Raw genomic sequence first — 17,158 nt, 5'->3', positions numbered from 1 at the left:
GGCGTTGAGAGGGCTGTGCTGCGCTTCGACGCCTGCACAGTGGTCGCCAGACGTAACCAGGGAGGGCGTGGTGGTCGATGATACAGCGCCGAGAGGGAGAGGTCTCCTGCCCCGAGCTTGCAGCAGCTCAGTGGCGCGTGCATGGCTGGCCAGGATATCGCTGCACCCGGCTAAGAGGAGTTCTAAGCTGCGTGCACAGTCGATGCTGCTGGTTCGGCGGTGCCGCGTCACTTGGCGGCGTACCTCAGCTGCCACGAATGTCGTTGTTAACGGCAGGCTGTCTTGAGGCAGACTGTGGCTGGGCGGGCTTGCTCCTTGCGTGGGCATGCCGATGCACCGAAGATGAGCTTCTTTGGTGGCACGAGGGGTTTCCTCGGTGGTGAGAGCGCGTGCTTCAGCTGGAGATGCATCGGTGGCACGTGGCGACAGCGGCGATCGCGCCGTTGCCATGGCACCGAATTCGAACTCCTTGGTTAGGCTTGGCGAGTCCCGGGCATGACTACGCCTTCGGAGAAGGGGTTCCCAACGTGTATGCGGTCAAATGCGACGAATGATGGATCAGAATGATCCTGGAGACTTGCCGAAGAGAGTAGACCGGGTGGTTCAGGTCCCAGGGTCGATGGCCTGGAGCGATGAGCATAGATTGCAGAGCTCGGTGTTGCGCTGTCTTTCAAGCGAGCGACGCACGTGCGAGTCCCTGTCTGCGAGGCCTCTGCAGCACGTGTGTCAACTTTCTTCTCCAATTGAAATGCTTTTAGGTAGTGGCCCTTGCATTTGCTTCGATTCAATAACCGTGAAATACCCAAGCCTAATATTACTATGGTATGTGCATCATGAAACTCACTGAAGGGATTGTGGAACTATAGCTTTCAGTACTTCCAACCACAAAGAAAGTAGTGCAAGTATTCATTAGTCGCTTAAGGGCTCGTTACCTTTTAAAATTTCATGCCCACTCTCCCAGAATAAAGAAAGAGGAAAATTGTGTGAGGAACTAACTATTTCCAGCAAAGCTATGGCAGGTTTAAAACAGACAGGGCTAAAGCCAAAAGACCTTTTTGAAAAAAGCAAACAATATCATTATTAAAATAACTTAAGCACTGGAGAAGAGGAGAAGAACGAAATAAACAAATACAAGCAGAGGCAGCATAAAAGAGGCAGAAATGAACAAAGCAAATGCAATTTTACGAGACAGTTAGTCATGAAAGCTTGCCACGAAGGAACTGAGACTTCAGGAGAATTAAAAAAATATAGAAATTATGTACCCTATTTACATCATGTACACAGAAAATCAGACATATTTCGTGGTTTTAAACAAGATGGAGCTAAAGTAGCCAAATCAGTCCTTGCCTTGAGAAGCAGATTCAAGTGAATAAGAGAGAAAAACAGTGACAGGTGCTGAAGGGGTGTCACCTGCATGTGGCATCCTTCGCTTGCCCATTTTGTCGTTTTGCCTGCATGTTTTATGCCTCTCTTTTTTTCGCCTATGGTGCTGTCTTTGTACTGCCCACTTCCACGCCATGTTTTTTTTTCTCCCGAATTTTTTATCCTTTATTTCATGGCAGTCCTTCCCTTTCCTTTCAAGTTTCCTGTTCCCATTTCCACATGTAGCACAGCCAGCTGGGCAGTTCTTCTTTCCTTGGTTAACCTCACTATCTTTCTTCTACAGTTTCTTCCCTTCTTTAAAGTCGCACATTACGTCATCTAAGCCTTGCTCTTACCATCACAAACTTCCCTAGAGGTCTGGTGGTATTACTGGTGGTGAAATAAAATTTGTTGGATGAGAATCGCTTGTACATATGACCCTCTTGCTTTTTCTGTGTTTATTTTTGCTTGTTCTGGCAGCGAAAGAGTAAAGTACGTATTAAAAGTAACTTGTGCGCAAGATTTTATTGGGCTCAGCTTGCACAAATAACTTCTCACACCTCAAACAAAACCGGTGGAAGGATGAGAAGGTAAGGCTGGCAATGTCAAATTTTTTTTTTCGTTGCCGGAATTGTGACACGGAATATGTTCTATGGTGTGAAGCACATGACGCACGGGCTGATGGCATTGTGATGGCCCATTATTTTTGATGAAAATAACTATGCTGGTGACCACAGTCTGAATGAGCATTAGCCAGAACGTTCAGAATCAGCTACAGCATTACTGGAACCCAGCTTCGGTAATGCAACTTCGTCATCATCCTTGTTGCTGTGAGCACGCTGGAATGGAAGCGTGGAAATTCCACAAGGTCTGGTGTGACACCTTTGCGGCCACCGGTTTAATGGTGGCATGAATGAGAAGGCTGTGCTAGACATATCGAATTCCTTCCTTCTATCGCGTATCGCATTCGCATATCGCATTCCTTCCTTTTATCTGGTGTATACAGCTCAATAACGTCTCCAGGTGGCACTGGCTGAACCGATACGTGCATATGTAACTGTTGCAAATAATAAAATTGAGAGTTCAATTTATTATCCGCTTTCTTAATGACTGTCATATGCAATACACATTAAGTGTCTGAATACTCTATATTAGCGATTAATAGTCTCGTGCTAGGCAATCTGATTCACCAGCAATAGTTATGTTTGGCAGCTGTTTCAAAATTAACCACTATGATTGAACTAATGAGGGGCAATAATAATTTATAGGTACACTGAAATTAATTTACTTTTCAAGGGAGATGTAAATCCTTCGTCAACTTCGCCTTCCACAAAATACATGACGGTCCCATCGCGACCCAAGAAAGCGCATATGTGTGTTACCTCAACATGCTTCCTAGGCGGTTTCTGTTGACAGACAGATTTCCGGCCCAACCCGCAGGCATTTCAGGCAAAACCGCCTGCAGGCGGGGTGGTCCTGATAATTGGGCGTGAACAGAAGTGGCCGTTTCCGTTCATTTTCAAAGGCACCCAGGGAAGGACAGAATAAGTTTTCTTAACGCCCCACCACACGGCTGCCCATCTCCTCCCCTTCCTCCTCTGTGCAGGTATATACATGGGCCATATGAGAGTAGAGGTGCCAGTAGACGTAATAAAACAACGTCGCTGATCCACCGAGTTTAAGAAATGGGTCATGCAAAGCATCAAATATATTCTCGAAAATTTCAGATTGCGTGTATCAGCGATCGAAGGAGCATGCACCAATCGCACACACGCATACAGGAGATTTCTGCACCTACATACGGGATTACCTTTCGGCTTCGCCTTGTCCTCCTTTAGAAAACCATCTTATTGTGCAAATAAAGTTACCATTATTATTATTAGTTGGCGGTTGTTTTATCTCTTCGCAAGCTTGTCTTCGCAAGCAACGTAGTGACACAGCAGACACTAAGGTGTGTTAGAGTGAACCTTTGTAAATTAACCCCACATGAGTGACGCTCCTCACAATATACCGAAACTGAATTTGGCGCCTCAGCCTGACGTCCTCTTTTTGCTTAATATTTCAATTATTTTTGTTCGTCAAGCATGAATTCTTCGAGAAAACTAATAAACAACATACAAACTCGTAAAAGAACTCAGTTATTGCCATAAAAGCTGCCTAATTTTAGCTTGGGGCCCTAAATTTGTGCCTCATTTTCAAGAAAAATTGTGAGCCATATCTTCAACTACTGATCTGGCAACTACAGCGTGGCATCATGGCGGCATTCATGTTTAGACACATTTTTGAGCCAGGTTTACCCGCTTGGTCCAGCGTAGCCGCCGTAAGGCGCCGCGACCGAAGCGCCCCCACCGCGCGTCGGTCGCCGTTAGAAGCGTGGCGGCGAGGCTCCTACACTCCCGACGGGCAGCTTTCCCGCAGCAGTCCGGATAACAAGATGGCGGGCGATCGCGCAACTCTTAGCTCCCTGCGGGAGCTATATATAGGAACTCTAACCTAGAGCAGAGCCTTCTATACTACTAAGAGTTCGGCCATCAATGCATTTCTGCGAGCGGACGCTCAGCACGAATAGTGGTGACGTCATGCTTATAAAATGTGACGTCTCTCATAGAAACCCGCCAGACCCGTCACCCGCGCGCTTCCGGCCCCGGCAACGACGCCGACAACGAGGCTTGCTACACGCCGGCCAAAAGATACAGTACGTCTTATCAGCGTGGGGGATTTATCAGCGTTTTCGCAGTGCGCGGAGAGTGAGCCGAGTGGGTCGTACTTCGGAGACGCCAAACCACCGCCGAGCCAGCCGAGCTGCGACCACTCCGACGACGCCGTGTTTAATTGGGATCGGTGGCTGCTGTGTTGGGGCAGCAACCGCAGCGCTTACGATACCTCGCCTGTTTAGGCTCTCAAAAGACCCAGAGAAGCGGCGCGATGGTTACAGGGCATCACCGTAACGACTGGACGCCTGGAAACGTGCGGAGCTATACGAGGTAAGTGCGCAGTTAGAAAATGATGTCTCTTGCGTGTTCTCCTCTGCTTGGGTGTTTCTCCACGTATGAAATGGTAACCACGCGCGCCTACGTCGAATTGTTAATATGCGAACATTGCACCGCATAATTAGGATTGAAACAAACTAAACTTCGTAAAACACGCCTTTCGCGAGTTAATAACAAAGACGCAATTCAAATCAAGCAGGCTCATTCGTAAGATTCCGTTGATATGAATCTTAGGGGACCGCCACCGCACTGTCACCGAAATTTAAAACAACAAAAAACTTTGTGGTGCACATTTGCGCGCTTCATGGCCGTTATGGAAGCATCATGCCGAAAGTTAAAAGCGCACTCAGCGAAATACGAAATGGCGCTCGATAGTCGAAACCGTCGAAGTTCCTTTTTTTACGTGCATGCATGTATCGCTGGGTGCTCACGGAGATGTCTAGAAAGTTCTGGGGGATGTCAGTGGACCTATTGAACTTTTAAAAAGTGTGATAAGCGGGGGATAATTGCTTGCCTCAAGCCTCTCGCGAGCAACGCTTTCCAGATCAATCGTAAAAGCCTTGTCTCCGCTCCCTGTGCATAAGCAATACATAACACATTGCAGACGGCTGAAGGAAACTAAGGCACGTGTTCGAGCAGTATTCGGGCGCAAACTCAAGGAAACAAATATTACACAGCCCGAAACAGCGCGAACATCTTTACATGAACGTAAATAAATATGCGTCTATCTGAACTATTATGCATTTCTAGCCAAACATGTAATTCAGACAGTAATAAGCCCCTCTTGCAACGTTTTGTTTCTCCTGTTCCTTGGCTCAGCAGCATTCATGAGGTTGGATACTCATGCTTTTGGTGTCACATACAACTAAATCGAGACTTGTTGCCAGACTGAGAGGCCCTTGTTGCAACCAGCAGATGGGACCACAATGTTTATAGTTGAATTCACTAACAGCGGTGCCATCGGTTTCGTGGGATGCTCAATCGTGTTTGTTTTTTGTCTGTATTGTTGTTTGCTTTGCTTTATGCTCGCAGTGATATGGCCTGTAGTAGAGACCTCTGGGTTGCTGCAAACGTACTGTTGCAGACTAGGTGACATAAGCTATTAACGTCCTTTTTATCTTACAGTTTGAGCAGCAAACCAATGCTCTACTGCAGCCGACATTCCTATGGCCTTGGTTATCGTCAAGTACCAGTGCAAAAAGGGCACCATCAACCTTTTTTCACGGTCAGAATGTCTGTAATGGTATACACAAAGTTGGCATTACATTTTTAAGGCGTCTGCACAAGTCCAGCAGAATTTTGAGCTGTCTACAAAGCCCATATGCGTGACTAGCTTGGTTCACCTGTCCATTGGCGAACAGACATGTTGCAACAAATTAATTGAGGAACTTGGGTGCTGATGTCCTTTGAATGCATATGTTTTGTTACTTGTTGAGGACTTTTATTCCTACGTTGTGTTTCCTTCCCTTTCCCTGTGTTCCTTTCTTTGTCTTTGACCTCCCTCCTCTCCCTTCACATTCTGTGCCACTTGAATTTCTGAGGCATCGCTCTCTTCCAGGCTTTGAGGCTTGCTGGAGCCATTATGACCACTGTGCTAGCTCTAAGCACACGCACAAGCTCTACCTTGATACACGGGAAGAAAGTTTATATGTTGTTTTTATAAGCCACAGTAATTTGCAGTGTGAGGGAGCCGATAGTGCGCGGCTGTCTTAAGCAACCTTCTTGAGAGTGGGTTTGCAAAAGGTCTCGAATGGTCTTAGCTGGTTTGTAACCGCACATTCTCTAAGCCATTTTTACTCTGCCGCAGCCTCACACGCGTGCAAGCGCCCCTGTGGTCAAGTCGCAAGTCACGGACAGCTCCTCCTCCAACCTAGATGTGGTATGCACACTTTTTAAAGAACCTCACTAAGTATTGTGCCATGTCTGAGTATCCTCCTTAATGGATGGGGCAAGAAGTAAGCACACAGATGGGGAACTTGCCTTTGCCTAGGCAGTTGTCAGGTTGTTCCATGCTGCTGAACAGTGGGGCCGCACAGTGATGGAAGCATCACACAGCATTTCTGTGACCCTTTGGTGATAGGGCATCCTGTGCGCCTTACCACTAGAAAGTACGGCGTAAAGAGCGCAGTAACTGCTTTTTCACCCTTATACATGCTGGCGTAAAGGTTAAACTGAGAACCGATATTGTTGTGAAGATAGGTTCCCCGTGTTTTTGACGCCCTGTGGCAAAATGATGAAATATTAAAAAAAAGGTGGGATGATGCTGCTCACTGACATGAAAAACTGTGTGAACGTACCAGGTTCCTTATTAGGAATGCTAGTCATATCTTCACATAAGTGGGGAGTGTCCTCATCTGAGGCTGTGACGCCATTCCATCCTCACTTAAAAAAGACTGCAAAGAGCAAGCATGATGGTTGCACTGGTGAGGATTGGTTGTGGAATGACTGGAGTGCAGAGCGTGAATGAGTGGTTGGACATTACCTACCGGGCTCAGTTCACACTAGCACCGATTTTGGGACAAGTACCCAAGTAATGCATTAAAATATGGCAGACAATAGAATGTTGCCAATGACTTTGCTCGAATGACCTAACCAAACTACCATTAGAGCTCTGTATGTCTTTTTTTATTTGAAAGTAGGTCGTGTCAGTAACACAATAAAATATTGCAAAATTAACCACCTCATACATACAGTTCAACTTGCACCTTTCATGTTTCTTGTAAAGAGCTCAGACTGTATGGTGGAGTCACATTTTTTGGATGACTCGGAGTACACAAGAAAAATCGGTTCGAAGAGAATGAAGAAAATTCCAATAAACTATTGACATCACAAAATTTCTAATGCCTGGTGAACCAGTACCAATAAGGAACCTTCCTTCCTTTTTTTTCTACATGAACTGCAACAGGCCCCTTAGGAAGCAACACTGGGGGCTAAAAGGCATTATTTTTTTTACTTTTCAGGTTAACTGGAACGTTTATTTGTATTTTATTATCTGATATTGTCTTTTTTATTCAATTTTCTTAAAGCACTTTATTTATTGGGTTAATCTTATAAACAATTACAAGTAAACAAAACAGCAAGCTGTGCAGTGAGGGGTGGTGGCATTGAAAGCCTGGGACCCTTTATTTTAATAATCTCGCAAGGTTGATTTCAAAATTTAGCAATGTTTGAGTCAAAATAATACATAGACACCATGAGTGAGTGATTGAATTGTATTCTGAAAAGCCGTATAGGTTCCCAGAATTTTCAAATCGGAAGGCCCTGTTGATTTAGACAACCTCGTATTTGTCAAATTGGGAGGGGGAGTGTGAAGAAGCTTGGTTAATATAATAGCCTCCAACTGGACTTAACAGTGAACAAGTGTATGTAAATACATTCTGTGCGTGCACTTTGTGCCTACTCCTTGCAAATCTTTGTGCTTAAGAAATTCTCTGCTGCAGGGTGCAGCACTACTTTGGCCAGACCCCAAGGTACAGGAACCTGCACCAGACCCAGAATGGTATACTTTTACGCTGTCTTATTACACCGTGTGAATAATATAGCAGTACAGCTGAGAGCATGAATATTAGCTTGCTTGTTTTCCTCGAGCAAAATCTGATGCGACATTGAACTGTTGCTTTTAATTCCTTCTTTCTGATATTATTGCGTTGTAAATACGTTGTAAAGGCCTGTCCCTTAGGCCTATCAACTGATAAAATAGAATGACATGCACAAATAGTAGAGTGGAAGAGGACTTTCGGCCCATAACTGCTAGTGAGCACAATCTGAATTCCAAACCCACTCCAATATTGTCTTCCTGCATAGTGCTTTGGCATCTGAGCTGTGAAGGTTTCATGTTGAATGCAGGAACACCGGCAGCTCATAAAATTACCTGGAAGTGAATTTCTGGAGCCCTTACGTATGTGGGAATTCTGCACTTCTCCAAGGGAAATTAGTTGTTTTATTTATAGTGCAAGACACTCAGCATCAGGCACCCTCCCCACCAATTCTGAAATTATGACGGGACGTTGAAGTAGTGGTTTTCAGTTTGGTATAATAGCATCTTGATCTTTGAACTTGTGGGTCTTTTTTAGTTTCTGGTGTGTGCAAGTTCCAGAGCTGCCATGCACCCAATTTTGCCAGAGTAAGGCGTGGCATGGCAAACAAACATAGCCAATAAATGCACATAGGACTCGGTGATTTGTTCACACCCTGCTTAGCGAAAAGACCAGAGTCCAGCACTTTTTGGGTGCACCATCGAACAGAAGGTGTTTATTAACACATAACCAAAGGCAAAAGCAGAAGATCATGCTTGCAGTCAGCCCATTTGGAGGGTAGCTTCTGGGCCAATCTTCTGTGTGCGTATGCGTCCTTGTCTGAGGGGCAGCCAACTAACTACTACTTTTCCCAATATCCTCCCACCTGTGACAGCATTTACACTATTTCAAGTTGTGCTGTGCTAAGACTCAAGAACAAAGGTCAATTGTCGCATCACATTGCCCTCTACGTGTAATATATTCCTTGTTGCTGAACTCCCTTCACCGTCTTTCTCAAGGAGTTTGCTAACTCAGGCCTCTGAAAGGTTGAAACTTCGACTGCAATGGCTTCTTCACTGCTCTCTGCTTTCCTGAGTTCGCCGTCTTTAGTAGTCATGTCTTCTTTGCATTCTTCGACAGCTCACTTAGACTTGTTTGCCTCGATTCTTCTGACCCGTCTTGCGCATGGCCAGGGTCCTATTCTCCGAGATGTGCAGCTTGTTCCACTTCTTCAGAGGCAGCTGGAAATCCCTGGTATTAACAACCATGGAAATAGGGTCCTGCATTATTGCAGTGCCTTCGCTGTTCGTCTCTTGCGAATCCTCACTGCTTGCGACACTTATGTTTTTGTTGCGCTCCTTGGCTGCAACTACATGTTTAACAGTTGAGTACGAATTTCATAGGCGAACTTTCCAACAGTGCTTCTGCGTGTCCTACTTCAAGAACAGCATTGCCTACAAAGCAGCTTTTGTGGCCCAGTGGCCAATCAAAAGATGACGAGTTTATGTTGCTCGCTTCATCAAAATTCTTGCAGGACGTCAAAATAATAGCTGGTCGTCAAGCAGTGGGACAGTTTTTGTATTCAACGGGTTGCGTGCACTGTTTCTCTGTAGGCTTGGAGAAGGGAACCAGTGCCCTCGGATGCACAGCCTGTCTGCTTTTCACACAAAGAGGCCTCTCCATGTAGTTGCTGCTGTGGCGGAGGGCACTTGTGAGAGTGTGTTGTTAGGAGAGCCGCTTAAACTGATTTCTCGTTGATAGGCGGGGTGTCCTTGTGCTCTTCATGTACCTCTATACCAAAAGTGAAGCTCTGTTGAGGGCTGGAAACATTGACAAGGGGCTGGTTTGCTTGAGCTTGTTACAGTGCAGAACAGCTATCTCTGCTTATCATTCGACAGCTCCTGCTCTTTGCTTTGGCCATCGTCAAATCACGTTTGTCTTTCAATCTATGCAGAAACTGTGTTGCTTGATGAGGTGCTGTCATTGCGTACATTGCCCTTGTGTACAGTCGTTTTTCTTCTTTGCCTTGGATAAGGCTTCGGTTCTTGAGATGTGCGTGCTAACGTTGCTGTAATGTCATCCAGCTGTACATCGCCTTTCTTCAAGTCCTGACATAGTCATGAACAAGTGATCATGAAAATATGAAGCAGTACACACAGTAGGGCAATTTCTTCCTATTCAAGTCCAATTTTTTTAGGCGTAGCTTAACTCTAGTAACCAAGTTGGGAAACGTGGTTTTGCAGTTATAGCAACAGCAACCCAGTATTGGACATCCACAAACAGTATTTCAGTTTTGCATGTTTTGGTTCACATTTGCATGTTCGCATTTCATTTGTCCACCACTGTACGCCCTTAGCTACTGCAACGAGGTCTTCCTGGGTGCTCTTTAATGGGCCTTGTGGCATCCACCCTAAAGACGTCTCACTACCATTAACCCGTTTTTAAGCCATCGAGTCTTGCCACTTGCGACTTTCCAGTACTCGACTCCTATCAGTGCTTTGATTATGCCATCTGATGCGACAGCATCATCGGCGAGGTAAAGGTCACTGATCTCACATGCAAAAGGTAAAAACCGTGACTGGATTTGCACTGCATGTCAAGGGTACCTCTAGGGCTTCGACTAAGACAAACTTGTTGTGCTGGCTTGGAATAAGCAGCTCCACGCATCTTGGGGTTTGCTTGCGAGAGGGCATTTTGCCTATGTTTGTAATTTGGGAGACTCTTTTCCGATGACTTTACAATGAAGGTTTTTCGCTATGCTGTCCATGTCCATGACCAATGTCCACTGGCTACTACCGCCGAGAAGGCAGTGAAGAAGTTGCAGCCTAGCAGAACCACTTGCCCAAACTGTCGCTGTTTGCAGCAAAACGGTATCCGTCACATGTGTCAGAGGGTTCCCAGACAGTTTATCGAACGCCGTTTGATCGAACAAATGCCCGTTTTATCGAACGCCGTTTCATCGAATGCCGTTTATCGAAAGTGTGGTTTGGCGGCTTTCATTGTAATTTTCGGGGTTTATTTCGTTCAACTGGCCATCGCATTAACCTAACCTGCAGTTAGCTTCAATCTACATTTTCTCTGCCGTGCATTACATACAAAACCTGCTTATATTTGTTGGAGCATCTCTCTCGTGTTTTCGATCACCTTTGTTTGATTAGATTTTTAAATGTTTTTGCGTCTTCATTGATTGCACTCAAGCATGTACGTCCCTCTTATTTATATGACAGAATTCAACACTATACTATAATAACAAACCTAACCGCGTGAGCAATATACTTTGGATGTGTATTTAGGTTGGTGTTGCCAAATATATCCCTTCCGCCATGGTTCATCATTACGTGGTAAAAACTCTTGTCCTCCCCCAATTTTTCTAGTCACATGGTTTGCACGCAACTCCCACGCGGACCATGTGGTCGCATTGTTTGCATCTGGAGAAATATCGTGCCAAGAACTTCTGAAAGATTAGTGCTATATGAATGGAACACGGGAAGGAGGGAGGGGGGGACGACCATGAAAGTGAGGCTCCAACAGAGGTGGTGGAGTCTGGGAGAACTCGTCACAAGTGAACCCGTCACAGCCAACTCGTCATATGTGAACTCATCAAAAGAGCTAGAAACACATATGTCGGAGCAGGCTTTTACTAGCTGTCCAGTTGAAAGTTTTGACACTGGACGCACAAGCGCTGATTTGATTGATTTTGGGGTTTAACGCGTCCAAGAAAGACCTCAGCAACTAGGCGCGCCGTAGTTGAAGGCTCCGGATTAATTTTGACCACTTAGAAATATTTTATGCGCGCCAAAATCGTGACACATGGGGTTTTTGCTTTTCGCCTTCACCCAAAAAATGCCCACCGCGGCCGGGATACAATCCATGACCTTGGGCTTAGCACCACAGCATAGAGTCATTAACACCGCCTTGAGCCAACGCGATGGGGTTGCTCAAGTGCCAAGAAATGAGTTACATAAACACACGCGGGAAAGTAATGATGTGCCGATACAAAGCCGCACTATGAAAAACTGAGAAGCATATCAGGGCATTATAGCCTATACGCTACAATGGCGTGTATGCTGTGGATCAGATGGGGGAATATACAGAGACGGAGAGTCGTTATAGACGTTCCGCCTGCCCAGTGAACGGAATAAGAAAGTGACGGAGAGAATCCCTTGCGCATCCCCAAAACATTAGAGGCATGCAAGAAATAAAATGCGCCTACTTTAAATACTACAAATTTTGGTAAATAATAAGAAACCACTGTGGAGACAATCTCTTTGAATTACGTAGCATAGAGGAAACGAAAATAATATACTGCAGAAGGCTCAAATGAAAAGGCTGCGAAAAAGTTTTGATAAAACGGATTCGATAGAACGCCCGTCGATATAACGGCGTTTGATAAAACGACTTCAATGAAACGGCATTCGATAAAACGCCGTTCGATAAACTGTCCGGACCCCGTGTCAGAGTGCTGTTCACTTGGACTCCTTTTGTGACAGACTAACTGCTCCTGGGTGTCTGTTGCCAAACAACTGGTATCTTTAAGGTCACACAAGAATTTTTTAGTGTCGGCAGTGACACATTTGCCAACGCAGGAATCATGCTTTTCGATAGTCCTTGGTGCAGTGAAGTTTCTTGCAGCAACGGCTGCTTCATTCGAGTAGGTAATTTTGCTCGAGGGTTAAATTCTGTCACACCTAGTAAAGGTTGGTTTTTGCGTTGCAGAACTGGCAGCTTTGTTATTTCTGGAAATGGTGGTAAGTGCAAGTAAAGGCTTTTTCTGGCGAGTAAACTCACCCGATACAGTTTCAAAGCCTCTTCACTGCTACGGACTTCTACTGCTTCCGTGCCTGTGGACTTCTTTTTAAAAAGACGTCCAGGAGCACCGAAAATGTGTCAGTGGACTGAGCTGCATCAGCTTCTGCTCACAGTCGTGAGGTAGCCGCTTCTTGATAACCACTGAGCAAGCACTGTACTTCTGCTTCACCCCTAGTGTTTCAAAACTAACGTTTTTAACCACTTGGTCGTAGAGACGTCGCAGCAAATGTCTCTTAGCTGAATCAACAGCCTGCAGCTGTAGGAAGTGAGTTGCGGTTAATCGCAAGGTCCTTCCTTCCAGAGTGTTCCTCCAGTAGATTGACCGCTATTTGGTAGTTGCTGTCCGAAAGGGAAAGTCTGCTGATCTTGTCGTGTGCCTTCCCAACAAGGTATTTGGCGAGTTATTTGAACTTGTCAATAGTTGACAGCTGTGTGCTGTAGTGTGGTGTCTTCATACTCATCCCAAAAGGGGCGCTCGCCTTAAATCTCTCTATCGAACGTTCCTTGTGCACTCAGTGACCTTGCATTATTTATCGGGGCTTTTGCCATTTGTGGGTATTGATTTTCTTCGCTCCGACGTGAGAGTTTAGCTTTGGCCACACATATGAAAACATGACATGCTTCCACAGCTTTCCACTCGAGCTCAGAGTTGTAATCATACGCAAGTTCTTCAGTCTGTTTGTTGAGTTTCCAAAGTTCATTGTGGGTACACCGACTCAAAGGGTGGCCTGCTAGCGCTTGTGTCAATCCATTCTTGTGAGGGCTTCGGCATGGGATCAACTGAGTTCATTCACGAATGGCATGGCACACCAGTGCGTTCAGGTTCGGACAGCCTAAAGCTTGTTGGCAGCTGGAAAGCATTGGGTCTGAACTGGACATATTGTAGTAGCACCGGGCTTGGGTTCAATTGAAAAGGATGCTTCTTCAGTGGTTTTGAGGAGATGATTTGTCAAGTAATTCCCAAGTTTTCAGCAGCAACTTTTGTGAAAAGACAAGAAACCGAGCAACCATCAGCTGCACCATTCAACAGAAGGTGTTTATTAACACATTGCCAAAGAGAAGAAAGGGATCCCGCATGCAGTTAGACTATTCGGTAGGCAGCTTCTTTGCCAATCTTCTACATAGGTATATGCCCTCGTCTGAGAGCCAGCCAACAAACTAATATTTTTTCGTACACCTTGCTGTGGGGTTAATTTCCACATCTAGCAGTATGGTTACGCCTCTTTCTAAGTCGTAGTGTTTGTTTCACTTGCTCAGATGAAAAAAGTGAGAAACTTCGTTCGGGCAACATTACAGGTTCCAAACATTGCGATTTCGTCTTTCCAGTTGTTAGTGAGTTCACATTTGGCAAATATTGCATAAATATTACCCCTCTGCGTAATGCAGGGGTCGTACAAATGTGCAAAAAGAGCTGCTTTGTTTCCGTGTTTACCTGCAGATTCTTATCGCCATTCAGCCTAGCACTTATGTAGCTGTATGTGTGTGATGCAGTTTCTATAACCGTTATTACTGGGTGTCAATAAATGCTGCAGCCAATTATTGTTTCTGGCTCTTGGGGAAGCCTCTTGTGTTCCAGAGTGTTCAGGCAGCTTGCACAGACAGTCGCTGTCTGTGCGAATGACTGCTCAGTACAGCATATCTTTGTTGCACAAGCTTAGGATAGTTTGTAGATTTACAACTTCACTAGCTTCTTCGAAAGAAGCTAGTAATGGTCAATTTAAATGGCGTGTTTATGACCAAGGGGTCAGAGGAGCTGGCCATGTTCTTTAAGGACAACCACGAGCAGACGTTCACAGTGTTTTTGGTCGACATTAAAGACTTGTATTACAGCTTACCTTATGACCGACTGTTGGAGTTTATAGAACATCGACATTTATGGGATGCTCAAGTTTCAAAATTTTGTTGGTTTGACAGTGGAGGGGTTTATCGAACTGTTTTCACTTTATTTAAAGTCACCTTTCATGGATTGGTGTGACAGCATTTATCTGCCAGCAAGCAAAATGTGCATTGGGTCCTGTGTGGCTCCAGTTCTCATTGAGGTGTTCTTCGGTGGTTTTGACAGACTAACAGGCTATTTGAACCACTACAGCAAAGATAGAACAAAGTTAAGTTTGTTCGCTTTGTTCACGACTACCTTGTGTTCAAAGGTGCTGTTGCCTATCAATCAAGTTGTTCTGCCACACTCAGTACTTTCCCTCAGCATTTGCAGCCGCTCAGTTAACCCGTTAACTTCTCCCGGACAACACGATAAAATTCATAGACCTAAAACAACGATTCTATGATGGCCGTCCGTGTTGGCAGTACGAGCCTCGAGCATGCCAACCGTTACTTCCTTTCTCGTCTGGACACTCAAAGATTGTAAAGCGGGGTGTAGCTAACTTGTGTATTCTAAACAGCCCCAGGAAATCTCGCAGCACGGCAGAAAGCCTGGACTTAACTGACCAAAGCCCGGTTCCCGAGCATCTCTTGATAACAGTTGTGCGTGTGACGTTCTGAAAGGATGTAAGGAGGGCATCCGTGTACGGCAACAGAAAGAAGACAAGAGAAAACAGAAATACGGCCTCATTCCTTACAAGCATGGTGTCCTACACTCTAATAAAGATTGATGGAAAAGCTGATAAAGTTGTACTTGTTCAGTCTGCAACGCGCCCTGATGAGGTTGAAAATTTTCAGTCTACAACACGTACACTCGACGCTCATCAATTACACTCCTGTAGGACCACTAAAAGGTGGTCGAGCTAAGCGGAAAATAGAATAACTATTGGCAAACTACAACGCAGTTTCTGGATGGGACCTCTAAATTTGATTAGGCAAAGTGGTGACATATTATACTAAGAAGCAGCTGTACTAATGTGCAATAAACTGAGCAATTACAGGTGTCTTTTTGTTTTTCTTTGCAGGCTATTCCTTCAGTGGGCAAGATGTCAGAAAATGTGTCACAGATTTTGGAACCCTTCCGTGCAGTTGGCCTACATGCAATGTGGCCCGCACACAGACAGGAGCTGGAAGCTACGGCATGAACTTGTCCTCAAAAACGGTGTCATTTGACATTGCATGAGAATCTAGGACGGTACAGACTGAAAAGACGTTTTTGTACACTGCAGCCTTTGTTGAAACTGAAAAAAAAATGTAAAATCACTGTGGCCTATTTGATCTCCTACAATGGCTCAAGTCTCAAGCTGTTACGGTGAATTGATTAACTTTGTGCAGAGGCCGCTGTGATTAATTCCCCAAGGTTTTGCCCGCCTCCCAACAAGAAGGCTGGTAACATCTGCAAAACAGCTTACACAATTCCTACCTGGTCTGGTCGTGCCTTACTTATGACTTCCGAGCATTTGTGTATAATTAAAAAATAAAGAAACCCGCAACTGAACTTGTAAGGAAAGCAAAAGTTTTTTAACACACGTCATTAACACACGTTTTTTAACAAGAATAACTGTTTCTTGCGTGTTCAAGATCTTAGGCAGATTGACTTTTGTTCGACTGCACTTTAAAATGTTTTACATGATACTACTCCCCTCTCTCGAGAAAAGTTTGTGTGCTGCTCATATTGTGCACCAAAAGCAGTCAACTGTTTCCAGTGCCTTTCTGACATGCACCTTCTCAGTATGGAAATTAGGAAAATTAAATGTAACTGTCTGCAGTACATAGTGCCCCTAAAGGCGTTTCTGTGTTCTGTTCTGGCTTTATTCCATACTGCTCAGCAAAAGTTGCCAATTTGAATGAACCATTTCTTGTCATAAACATTGTTTTTTCATGGACCATTGATATTGGACAAGACTACACAACCACACAAATACACGAGTGGCTGGCTGTTGCGGCAAATCTCAAAGAACAACTGGAACTGGCAACCCACACCACGAAAGCTTCCAGCGGCTGCCTCGACCTAGTCCTCTAATCTGTTTCTGCTATCCTGTGACTGATAAAGTTTCTGTGTATCTGTGGCTGACATTTCTAATCCATGTGAGAAGAGTAGTCAGGGAAAAGGGAAATAACTAATGACATATGTACTCTGTTTACAAAAAAGTAATGTCTAAAATTAGTGATAAGTGAATTACCGCTGGGAAATTTAGGTAGACTATGCCAATGAAAACAGTGTGTCATCATTGTTTACGGTTGCTTCCCTGCTTCAAAAAACTAAATTTACTTTTTAATTCAAAATCTACTTGAATAAAAACTACTGATATCTTATTTTCAATAACATGCGTGTCAGTGTGACTTCCTCGTTGAAACTTTGAATTGAAACATCTTTAGGGTCACCATTGCAAGGCACGTTTTTCATTGAAAGCTGTCCTTACAAGCTGACAGCCAAATTAATTTATTTACAGTATACCACCATTATAACGAGGCCTTTTGAACAACAAACTGGCTTCACCATAGGTGACACTTACTTCAAAAGCAGATACATGTACGCTGCAGTAAGGACTATAAAACACCTCAAAAGATTTCGTATGAGGCTTTTTTCAGACGATTGCTTTATTA

The 17,158-nt window shown here is 44.7% G+C and overlaps 1 protein-coding gene across 2 annotated transcripts; it reads left to right on the top strand.

The window, feature by feature from the left end:
* Positions 1–3,816: 3,816 nt before the first annotated feature.
* Positions 3,817–16,808, top strand: LOC144163623 (uncharacterized). Of its 2 annotated transcripts, XM_077694428.1 has the most exons (5): positions 3,817–4,346; positions 5,478–5,595; positions 6,160–6,231; positions 7,793–7,851; positions 15,577–16,808. In XM_077694428.1, the coding sequence occupies exons 1-5, from the start codon at positions 4,288–4,290 to the stop codon at positions 15,722–15,724; spliced, it is 456 nt and encodes a 151-aa protein (XP_077550554.1). In that variant the 5' UTR covers positions 3,817–4,287; the 3' UTR covers positions 15,725–16,808. The 2 variants fall into 2 exon arrangements, with proteins under 2 accessions (XP_077550554.1, XP_077550555.1); XM_077694429.1 differs by lacking the exon at positions 5,478–5,595.
* Positions 16,809–17,158: the final 350 nt, after the last annotated feature.

This window comes from Haemaphysalis longicornis, unplaced genomic scaffold, assembly GCF_048455015.1.
Source record: "Haemaphysalis longicornis isolate Haplotype H1 unplaced genomic scaffold, Haemaphysalis longicornis Haplotype H1 scaffold_126, whole genome shotgun sequence".
Taxonomy (NCBI): domain Eukaryota; kingdom Metazoa; phylum Arthropoda; class Arachnida; order Ixodida; family Ixodidae; genus Haemaphysalis; species Haemaphysalis longicornis.
The sequence above is the reverse complement of the archived record's forward strand: the minus strand, read 5'-3'. Positions and strand labels throughout refer to the sequence as shown.

Excerpts from the sequence above, each read along its gene's own strand:
- LOC144163623 (XM_077694428.1), top strand. The coding sequence starts at position 4,288 with ATGGTTACAGGGCATCACCGTAACGACTGGACGCCTGGAAACGTGCGG. Across the intron at positions 4,347-5,477 it reads AACGTGCGGAGCTATACGAG|TTTGAGCAGCAAACCAATGC; the intron begins GTAAGTGCGCAG and ends TTTATCTTACAG. Across the intron at positions 5,596-6,159 it reads CGGTCAGAATGTCTGTAATG|CCTCACACGCGTGCAAGCGC; the intron begins GTATACACAAAG and ends ACTCTGCCGCAG.